Source organism: Zea mays, chromosome 10, assembly GCF_902167145.1.
Source record: "Zea mays cultivar B73 chromosome 10, Zm-B73-REFERENCE-NAM-5.0, whole genome shotgun sequence".
Classification (NCBI taxonomy): Eukaryota; Viridiplantae; Streptophyta; class Magnoliopsida; order Poales; family Poaceae; genus Zea; species Zea mays.
This window is the reverse complement of record NC_050105.1, coordinates 112,679,781-112,691,594: the sequence shown is the minus strand read 5'-3', so window position 1 is coordinate 112,691,594 and position 11,814 is coordinate 112,679,781. Positions and strand designations below refer to the sequence as shown.

The 11,814-nt window shown below is 43.0% G+C and overlaps 1 protein-coding gene across 1 annotated transcript; it reads left to right on the top strand.

Moving 5' to 3' along the window:
• The first annotated feature begins 1,287 nt into the window (after positions 1-1,287).
• LOC100283636 (ATGP4) lies at positions 1,288-10,512 on the top strand. The gene is made up of 3 exons (NM_001374041.1): positions 1,288-1,738; positions 3,290-3,460; positions 10,049-10,512. The coding sequence occupies exons 1-3, from the start codon at positions 1,549-1,551 to the stop codon at positions 10,102-10,104; spliced, it is 417 nt and encodes a 138-aa protein (NP_001360970.1). The 5' UTR covers positions 1,288-1,548; the 3' UTR covers positions 10,105-10,512.
• Positions 10,513-11,814: the final 1,302 nt, after the last annotated feature.

The window sequence follows — 11,814 nt, the reverse complement described above, 5'->3', positions numbered from 1 at the left end:
CATCTAGTTAACATAAACATGTAGCAACGAGATGTTTGTCGTTGAATGCTTGTGATGTTTGTCTTTGTGTTATGACTGATTTGCTTCTTTGTGATGAGTGTTGATGTGATGTGAGGACGAGGTCAGGTGAGGCGGAGCCAAAGAAGGGGACAGACGAACCGAGAGGAGGCCACTCGAGTGGGTTCCTCGCTTGGCCCAAGACTGACCCGCCATAAATGACCGTCGCATTAACTACTCCTGGCACCGAGCCACTGTAGGAGAGTCAGCCCACGTCCCACTCATGATCTGTGAGCCCCTCGGTCTATGGTGCAATCATGACCTACTGAGCCTAGGCCAGAGTTTGTCGGTCATCTACAGGACTCGCAATACAACGAGCCATGTAGATACCTAGCTTACAGAGGCCAAGGGTCGGCGTGGCGCAAAGGCAGTGATGATGGCATTGGGGCTCCACCAAAAGAAATGGGGAGTGTGCAAATATGACTAAGAGAAGGGAGGTCATGACAACCCCCTTCCAATTGCGACACCTGGCGCGACTACGAGGGGATGATGCATGAAGGAAAAAACTCCTACTTAAATATAGTAGTGATTATTAGTTAATAGAGAACATATCTGATGCACATGGAAGATTGGTGCACATGGTACACATATTAAATCATCACCACTCATTTTATATCTAACTTCTCTAGTTGTTTAATATATTTTGCTAAGGACACCCTCCAACGTGGTGGTGTGTATTGGTCGAAGGTGTTATTTGTAAATTGAATGATCAACTAGAGACGTTAGATCTAAAATGAGTGGTGATGATTTAATATGTGCATCATGTGCACCAATCTTCTATGTGCACCAGATATGTTCTCTAGTTAATAATAGTCACTAGAAGATACTTATGACTTATCTAAGTAATGACTAAGGGTATTACTTAAGATAAAAGATAATCCCATCGTTTGCTATCTTCACCTAAAGTTAGATGTATATTTATTTTACGACATAATAGGAGTCATGCTTACAAATTTAGATAGATATACTATATCCGTTTATAAATATATGACATCATTGATTTTTTTTAAAACTTTAAATAATAACCTTATTTAAAAGATATAATGAATTATAATTTATTTTGTGTGTTCTATTTTACTTTGTTTAAATGTGATTTAAAATTTTATATTGTAAAATAAATATTTTAAATAAGACTAGTGGTATTTTTTTAAAAAAAGCCACCGCCATCGTATATTCACTCACCAACGGTATAAAATCATCTTTCTCGTCGGAATATATCGATCGATACCCGTTCGGCGTTCGCATCAGCTTGTTGCTGCTGCTGAAGGAAAAGACAATTTTCTCCTTACCTCCTGGGCTCAGGCCTCAGGCGCACAGCCTTCTGCTTCTCTTCCTCTCCTCGCGTCCCCCCACCAAACCCTAACCCGAGCACCCAGCCCCTCCTCGCGTCTGCTCGCGCCGGCCTTTGGGGCTCTCACTCTGAGCGGCAGGGACCCGCAGGGCTCCGGTTGTGTCCAGGAAACATCCCAGTTGTTGGCGAGAGACCAAGAAATGGCGGAGAAGGAGGGAGCGAAGGTTGGAGCGGAAGAGATGGAAGAGCGGGAGCAGGAAGGGGAGGCAGAGGAGGTGGAGGTGAAGTTTCGTCTCTTCGATGGCTCTGACATCGGTCCCGTGCGCTGCAACGCCGCCGCCACTACCGTAGCCGCCCTCAAGGATCGCGTCGTCGCCGATTGGCCCAAAGGTCTTAAAAGTTCCGTTTTTTTGAGTTGAGGAACTCTTGTGAGGCGTAATGAGCCGGCCCCGCCCATGCTGTGAAGTCTTGTGATATATACTGCTAAATTTGCTTATATTTTTGTTGCTATTCTTAGTCCCTATGTCTATGTGTCGCAAGGAGGAACATAGGGCTTTAAAGGGAATGAGCTCAGATTTTCTTATTCGTTGCCTTCATTGTTTGGTGCCTGATTTAGGGAAAAGGAAGTGTGCCTCCATTATTAGCAACCACTTCTTTTGTTGAGATTCTAAATGGATTCAATTGAAAATATTCGAGGCATAGCAGAAACGGTATGGAATATGCTGCAGCAAAAAGATAACTAGGAATTGGTTTTTCCCTACCTCTAAGCTTGGTAGATGAATGGAAGATTTGAGCTTAATTAATTGTTTTGTGGCCTAACCTCAGTGTTAAACTATCCTGGTATTTATGATGGCTATACCAACTAGCTTCTCAACCAGTTATACCGATCAGAACATTTTTTTTGGGAGGGGGGAGGGCTTGCTTTGCTGGTCCGCGTTTGAATCCTGGTACAGCTTCTTAAGGCAAAAACCCAGGGGTGTCTCCCCACTGTGGTCCAGTTTTTTTTATGATGATTGTGCCTGAATATACTTATATAACCTATCTAGATGCAACTAGGGATGAAAACAGTTGGAAACGATATTATCTATACGAAAACGATTACCGGTTGGTCGGAATTTTACCCGGTTTCATAATTAGTCTACTTATTAACGACTACAATATGATGTTGACAGAAATTTAAAATTCAAAATTTTTAATACAGTAATTTTCGGAAACAGTATTGTATTTACTGAAACGATACCGTTACGAGGCCCTGATTACGGAATTTTTTGTTTCGGTTTTCATCCCTAGATGCAATCACTAAGAGTCATTAATTTCTATTTATCTGCATCCACGAAGCTACATCATCCGATTTGTTCTAAGCCACATCATATTTGAAGAAATGTCAAACCATATGTTGCCTTTGGTTCAAACATTAATAGTGTAACTTCCTCTTTTTTAAAGAAAAGCAGAAATAATGAGTTGATCTTTAACGATGTCCACAGCGCTATGATTTCAAAAGAAATGTTATCAAATTTTACAGAAAATTTACTTATGATTGGATATTATCCAACTGCATTTGAGATAAAGTTATTAATAATCCACTGAAATAGTACACTTCACTGATTCAACATAGGTAACACTTTTGTGAGCTAGGGTATGCATTTTCACTGGTGTTTACTTCCCCCTGCTCATTTTCCTACCCAGCTGATATGAGGTCTCATCATGCACCTAATTCATCAAAAGTATTTTTGCAGAAATAGTTTCATGACCAGTTTTTGGCTCTTCTGTTCCTCTATTAATTCTGGAGTTAGTTTGTTTGATGCAATAAATTGGTTTACATAAAAAATATTCTAGAGCATATCAGTTATAAGTTTAGTTCTGGGTTTGGTAAACAACCAATTCATACATTTGCACATGTTTGTGTAATATTTTTATTGCCACGATTTCTTTGTGTTGCAGATAAATCAATTATCCCAAAGACTGCTAGTGATGTGAAACTAATAAGTGGAGGCAAAATTCTAGAAAATGACAAGAATGTTGCACAGTGCAGAGCTCCTTTTGGTGATCTTCCCAGTAGTGCTATCACGATGCATGTTGTTGTTCAACCATCGTCAGCAAAATCAAAACCAGGTGAGTTGCAAGTTTTTGCACTTTGAGGAAATTTGTTCTTATGGTTTTCTGACTTATACCATTCAACTTATTAGACTTGATATAAACTTTTTTTATCAGTATCATATTATCTGAAAATTCCAGTTCTGCTGATAAAAGCTTCAGTATTTTATTGTTATCACTATTGCTTTAGTTTTCTTAGGCTTTATTTTCTTTCCTTATCTAAGGTTCATGCTTTACCATGCTGCCATCATTTTTTTATTGGCTCTGTACTTCCAGAAGTGTGTTCTTTTTGTTTACTTGAGAGATACTTTGTAATAGAATGTAAAAAAGTGTTGACACGAGAATTATTCATATCTGCTGCCGTTAGAGAAAGAGAGAGAATTAAGCTATGAGCTAGAGCTACTCTATAATTTGAGGTTAAAAAAAGCAGGGTTTATGGAGACAATGTTCAAGAACCGCTACCCCAATTCTTCCTGCTAAGCCATAGTACCTCATTTGTGGCTCCTTTCTTGTTCATAATTAGGACACCAGGAATTTGCTATAAGGCTATCTCCAGCAGCCTTACTCATCCCATCTATTTTAAACTTCACTCTGTAAACAGTGCAATCTGCAGTGTAAAACAATGTTTTGCATGGTCATATGCACGATCTGCTGGCCATAGCCTAAGTCCTATGCAAACTGACTGTTGACATCCTTTTTGTTCAAATAGTGAGCTGATTGTGATTCACAGCCAGCCTGATTAGTGACATGTACTAACTAAAGACATGTATTCCCTTTACTCTTTTGGAACCAGGACTCAAAAATGTGCACTGACTTGGCCAAAATCACTAGTTTTTCTGATTTGGAGTGTTTTTTTTCATGTTTTGTACTGTACACTTGCAAAATGGGATCCAACCCAGGGTTGATCTCTTTCTCTTATATTTTTTTTTCTGTTCTGTTTCTCCATAATTTGTCTTCTCTGTTAGGCTATCTCGAGCAACCTTTCCTATCTTATCTCCTATTTTAGACTCCACTATGTAAACAGTGCAATTTGCAGTGCAAAAAAGTATGCTGCATGACCATATGCATGGTCTGCTGGGCACAACCTTAGACAGCCACATATGCGTGAATGGGCTGTTGGCAGGGGCGGAGGCAGGGCCCGTCCTTCACGGGCACGTGCCTAGGCTTCGACTCTCCACCCGGCTAGCCGGTTGCCCTGCTTGACGTCGATGTGCATGGCGTCGATTCTTTCTTTCATCCCAGGCATAGCCCCCACTAGCACGTTTTCACGTGTGTCCAATAGCTGTGTCGCAGACACAGATGCTGGTCCCTGAGCGTGAGGTACGTGTGCGCGTTCGAGGACGACGACGGGGCTATCACGGCTCCCGGCTGCCTCGTGTGGGCCAAGGTCAAGCACCATTTGTGGTGGTCTATCCAGGAGTTCCACGTGGCGGACGTGTTGGTGTGCCACTGGCCGTGCTGTCCTCATCACCTACTTCTAGGACAAGACCTTCGCCTGGAACAATGCCGCGACGCTCCTCTCGTTCCGCACTAGATTCCCGCACCTCGTCGGCACCGCCGTGGACATTGTGCTAGTCAAGGTCGCGCGCCGTGTGTTTGCCGCCCTCTCGTGCTGCTGCTACTACGAGCCGGGGGCGACAGGGATGAGGTAGCCGCCAACAGGCAGCTGACCAATAATGCAAGCGGTGCCTAGGCTTCCATTGAAGCCTAGCTCTACCACTTGATGTTGGCCTACTATGGATATTATAGATTGATTGCTATTGTATTAGGCAAGGAGATCTGATGATGGTCATACTTCTAAAAAACAACTTGGGTCCTCCTCCTTGCCTATATATGTACCCTGCCTATTGACCTCCTAATCAATCTATTAATTTCACATGCAATTCTATTACTCTCATGGTATCAAGAGTCTAGGTTTCTTTCAGTGTCGTAGCTATCGCGCACACTCTAGCTACGCATGCCGCTTGTGAACCCCCTCCTTGCTGCAACCACGGCTGGCACCCTCATCCTGCCCGTGCAGTCTTTGCCTACTGCTGCTGCCACTACAGTTGGTGTCCTTGAAGACAAGGCCTCCTGCGCACTCTGGAAGCCAAGCGCGCCCGCATGGCTTCCCTTGAGAGGTTGAATGCGCCCACACCGCCAACCTAGAACCCAACGGGCTGCCATTGTTGTTGAAGCCGTGACCGCGTCCCAGGAACATGACTGGTGTTTTGTTCACTCACGAAGCTGCCGAGTCGTCCTCCACTCCTCTCGATGGCATCCCCTCATCTGTTGGCAACCTCGACAACTTCCGCTCCTCCCCGACAAGCGTGTCCTCATCAGCACCTCCGAGTTGCCCTACTGGCCCATGAGGCTGCCACCATTATCAACCTGCACGCTTAGGCTGTTAGCATCCACAACATCTGCTCCCTCGTCCTCGCCATTCTGGAGATGGGGTCCAACAATTATACTTGCTGGCAACACCTGATGCTTCTGGTCCTCACCATGTTCTCCCTCTAGTACCGTGTCCTTGCCAATGTTGTTGACCACACATACTCTGACTGGGCGCGTATGAACCATGTTTTCGCCATGATCGCAAAGGGATCTTGTGGTTCAAAGCTCGACTTGTTGTTCGTAAGGATCCGAACCTTCGAAAACGGATCTTGGATGAGGCACACCTATCCAAATTCTCAATCCATCCGAGAAGTAATAAGACGTATTAGGATCTTTGATCATTGTATTGGTGGACTAGAATGAAGAGGGAAATTGCAAAGTATGTCTCCGAATGCGATACCTGCCAACATATCAAGGCAAGTCACCTGAAGGTAGCTGGAACCTTGCAACCACTACCTATACCATCATGGAAGTGGGATGACATAAGCATGGACTTTATTATAGATCTGCCCAATACTTCCTAGCAACCATCATGGAAGTGGGATGACATAAGCATGGACTTTATTATAGATCTGCCCAATACTTCCTAGCAACCATCATGGAAGTGGGATGACATAAGCATGGACTTTATTATTGATCTGCCCAATACTTCCTAGCACCACGACTCTATGTGGGTTATTTTGGACAGACTAACCAAGATCGCTCATTTCCTACCTGTGCACACTACTTACACTGCAAGGAAATATGCGGAGTTGTATATCGACCGTATTGTTTGCCTACATGGAGTACCTAAAACCATTATCTCCGATAGAGGTGTTCAGTTTGTGGCATCTGGCATGCTTTTGGGAGCAGTTACAAGAAGCACTTGGTACCACCTTGATTAGAAGCTCTGCCTACCATCCGCAGACTGATGACCAGACCGCGAGAGTAAATCAAATCTTTGAGGACATGTTGAGAGCTTGTGTGATACATTATGATAAGAGCTAAGACAAGTGTCTTTCTCTGGCAGAATTTTCCTACAACAACAGCTATCAGGTTAGTCTGAATTTCTCACCTTTTGAAGCCTTGTATGGCAGAAGATGTAGAACCCCGCTAAGTTGGTCACATGCTGGAGAAAGAGAAATCTTTGGCCCTGATTTAGTGATTGAGGCCGAGAATAAAGTCAGGATCATCAAGAAGAATCTCGAAGTTGCCTAGGCCAGGCAAAAAAGTTATCATGATAAGAGGAGAAAACCCCTGCAATTTGAAGTGGGGAATCATGTGTACCTTAAAGTCTCTCCGACTAAAGGTGTACAAAGATTTAGTGTAAAAGGCAAATTAGCTCCTCGCTACATTGGACCATATGTGAGATCACGGAATTACGTGGACCAGTGGCATATAAGCTCAAGCTTCCACCTAAAATGTCTACGATACACTATGTCTTCCATGTATCCCAACTAAAGAAGTGTATTCGGGTACCGACAAGAATCATTGTTGAGCAAGATATCACTATAGAACTAGACTTGACTTATGAGGAACATCCTATTAAGGCCCTGGACTGCAAAGAAAGAGTTACGGTAAAAATGTTTAAAGTTCAATGGAGTAATCATACCGAGGAAGAAATAACGTGGGAAACCGAGGAATATTTGAATAAGAACTACCCCGAGTTTCTACCTAAGAATGTTGGTACGTAATCACAACTCCACTTAGTCCATTCCAATCTTGAGGACAAGATTCTTTTAGGGGGTAGGCTGTAACATTTTAGGTGTTACCTAGAATGTTACCCAAACCTAGACCACTTGACCTATTGTCACATGTAGATTAGATAGGGCAAAAACCACTAAAATTAAGGGCCAACCTTGTAACTAAGTGATAAATACCTTAGGGAGCCTAACTCACCCAACTCATGTGAATAAAATAAAAGAGAGTGGCCAAAACCCTTAAAACCCTCTTTATGAACTTTGGAGTGCAAAACAAAAGTATGAAAGGAACCTAACCTAAACACTTAATCAAAGAATTGACCCTTAACAAAAGTTGTAGCTGATAAAGTGATCAACAAAAGTTATTAAGGGTAAAGTCCAAGAAAAGGGTAGCAAAGGCCCTAAACTTACTAAAGATGTGGGAGAGGAGAGAGAAAAATTCAGGTTTTTTCTCCTAATCCCATACCCTTGCTTTAATCTTGGGCTTTGTTCACTAAGCTACAAACCTCAAAACGAATCACTCCAATAAACAAAGATGTGCCTAATTACCTTGGGAATGCTCTGGAGAAGTTTGAATTCGAGACCATACTGTTTGACATGACAAGACACAGTTTTCCTCTCGGATTACAGCAGTGAAACGAACCCCTTTTTCACACAAAATCTCTTCACCCTCAACCCAAAATCTCTTGACCTCCACACAAAAGAGCTAGCTTATAGCTTAAGGAACAAAACTTGTGCAGAGATCTTGGCAAGATCAGGCTTAGTGGAATGACAAAGCACGAAAGAAAACCGGAGCAAGCCAACGTGCCAGGTGTTCGACACTGGCTGGCACGTCACGCGCTCACTTGCCGCACGCGTTCGCCCTTCGCGCACGGTCGGCTTGGTCGTCGTCGGTGATCGCCTGAGTAGCCAGCTCCGCCGCCCCACATCCTCTTCCCAAAGCACGGCCACCGCGGCCAGCCCATACCGCACCTCCCTAGCCCCGACCAAAGCCACCGTCACTCCCAGAGACCCAGTGAAGCTTCCCAACCACTTCTCCCTACCGTTACCACACTGCAGCAGCGTGCCACTACTCGCCGGAGTTCCCAACCCCGTCGGTGAACGTGGACCCGCGACTGCAGCCCACCACCGTCCGATTCCTTTCACCCACAGCATCGTCGCAACCCCGTGAAGCTCCCCGGCCAGCCCAATTGAACTCTACCATCTCCAGCTAGCCGAAATTCGTGCCTCCGCCGACTGCTGCCGCCGGAGCATGTGATCCAGCGACTCTGATCGCGACGTGCACCTCGACGTGACCGTCGTGCCGCCCTCAACCTCGCCAGACCCTTCCCCGGAGCTCTACCGCCGCCGGTAAGCCGCTCTGCCCTGATCTTCGCCGTCGGCCACTGTTCCAGAGAGGAGGGATTGTGGGTTAGGGAGGACAGAAGCCCAGGGAGTTTTCTACGAACGCTATGACTCATGTAAATAGTAATCCGAGGACTTCAATTGAAATAGAAAAGGAAGGAAACAGCCAGGGGCTTAGATGCAAATGCATTATTCTTTCCCATTTACTTTATTTCATTTTAAAATATGCAGAAAACTTGGAAAACTCATAACTTGAGAAATATAAGTCCAAAAATGATGAAACCAATTTTGTAGGACTCTGGATAATCTAAACCTTCAAATAAAAATAGGGGATGACATGTTTATAGACTTTTTCTGAGGATTTTGATTTAAATAGATAAACTGCTCATTTCCTGATAGAGTATTAGGCAAGAAGATCCAACTGTGGTCATACTTCTATAAAACCAACATGGGTCCTCTTTGCCTATATATGTACCCCTGCTTATTGGTCTCCTAATCAATCTACTAATTTTCTGCGCAATTCCATTGCTTTAATTCTCATTGTTATCTCTCTTAATTGATGCCCGATGCCTGTTAGTGAAATTCAAAGGCATGGCATAAAATCGGAAAAAATATATTACAATTGGATTCCCATTTAGCGAAACTGTGTTCTAAAACCACTTCAAGCTGTAAGTCGACCTGGTTTTGTTAGTTTTATGAGTTAAAACGTTTGATGTTGTGGTGGATGTTTTGCAAGTTCAGATGTGTAAAATTGACTTGTTCCTTAAGTAAAATAATTTGATATTCTGTTTCGGCACACCTCATCATTCATTGACCTCTTTTTGGGTGACTTCATTTCTCAACTTTCTTTTCACTAGCCTTGTTCTTCCAGGAATAGGGGCAAGAGATAAGCTCATTCCTTTCCTGAAGTGAAATTAGAAGTAAAAAAAATGATAATGGTCTAGTCATACTAGGACAAATCCAACCCACAAACAATGTGCCCCATAACCATAAGTGAGAATTTCATGTTAGCATGTCTGTCATTGAAAACTAAGTTAGCCTTTCTCGAAACGGGAGGAACATTGCGTGTCACCGATTCTGGAAATTTGGTGGTTGCTCTTTACATTTGTCTTGTGCAGTTGAAGTTTTTGGATTAAGTTGAATCATCATAACTTTGTAACTAAGTAGGCAGCCCTGAATGTTGCTACCTCGTGTTACTCTTTTCTGACAGATAAGAAGGCGAACAAGTTGCCCAAAACCACTCGTTGCTCATGTACCATACTATGAACTACGAAGGTCCAAGTCCCTCCGAGACCAACAATAATTTGTACGTCCACCGAAGATTCTGCAGAGGATTTGAGAACGAAAGATCCAAGATGTCCACGTCATTCTTCTCTGCCAACGGGTGGCAATGGCGAAAGACAACAACGTCCATATGTTGTAAGCTATGTAATTGTAACTTAGGTACAAAGAGTGGGTCCCTCTGCCGTACGGATGGGGGAAAAATAGTCTACTGGCTGCCCTGTTTTACCCTACACAAGATTGTTCTATATGATGTACCACAAGATACATACACGCTACTATTTTGGGTGTAGTGACCTTGTTCCCACTTCACCTTTTGAAAGTTCGTTCCAGAGTTGAGTACCCTTTTGGGCACTGAGTCAATGTGAAATCTAAGTTGGTTGATTTCCGAAACACAGTCTTCTCTCATTTTTTACTGAGTCAATATATGAAATGTAAGTCGGTTGATTCCATTGTGTTTGTGTGGTCTCACAGACCACAGCGGGTCTATCCTGCTTGTCTCGAGCGGGCCACTTCAATTTGGGCTCTCGACCCACTCAACTTTGGGCTTGAGGAGCCGCCGAGTCCGAAGGAGCCCTTGCCGCATAGCGCCACGACCTGGACATTTGGTTAACCGGATTTTTTATTGTTTTTTTTTTCTCGAACGCGCAAAAGAACTGTGCATCATTATATTGAAAGAGAGAAAGGTCTAAAGTGGACCACAGTACAATGCTATAACAAGAAAAAAACAAAGGAAAAACAGACAAAACCTATTCTTATCTCCAACTTTCACAACATTAGGCACTAAAAATAGCTCTGACCCTAGCAAAGATAGTTAGAAGACCAAGACTCTCAAACTGCTTCGCGCCAGCCATACACCAGCACTCCACCTCATCCATAAGAAGCCTCTGAAGTCTGAACGGTGCTCAAGGAAGGGCTTTTTTATTGGTTTCTTGAAGTTTGGCTTTTGAATAGTCGGTAAAGAAAAGGACATCTCGATTAACCGTTAGGTTCGGTCCGGTTTTCAGGTTTACCCGAACATCATAGAACAGAACAACATTACAACAATATTGCACATAACAGTGGCACTAGAATCATTGCACGGAACAATATTTTGCATCAGCAGAACAACAATGTTTCTTTTGTCATGACCCATTGCGACACATTGTTTAAACTCATAATTCAAGCGACACATGCCACAAAGGCTCAAATTATAATCACAAGCAATTACACATAAACCGAGCAAATTATGTTCAATGCCACACAAAGGCTTAAATTACAACCAATAAATGCAACGAAGGCTCAAAGTATAACACACACTTTAACCAACAGAAATAGCAATTGAACTTGGCTTGGTGATGGATTTACTTTCAGCAGCCTTCTCCATAGCCTTCTCAACATGATTTAAGCTGGAATACAACACGAAAACAAATAAAACTATAAGTTATTTGCAGCTGATAATGTAAACAAGTAAAGAAGTATTCATAGACAAGTAGGAAAGCTTGCCTTCTTCTAGTTTTGCTAGCTCTTCTACATCTTTCTCTATATTGATAGGAGTTGATCACCGCAACCAATCTTGTGTACAAATAAGAGTTTGGATCATGAACAATATTAAAGAGGTTCTAAAATCATCTAAAATCCATCCACCTGTACTAAAAGTTGATTTGGATGCAACCGTTGATCTCAGAATTGCCAACACATCATGAGCTAAATGTG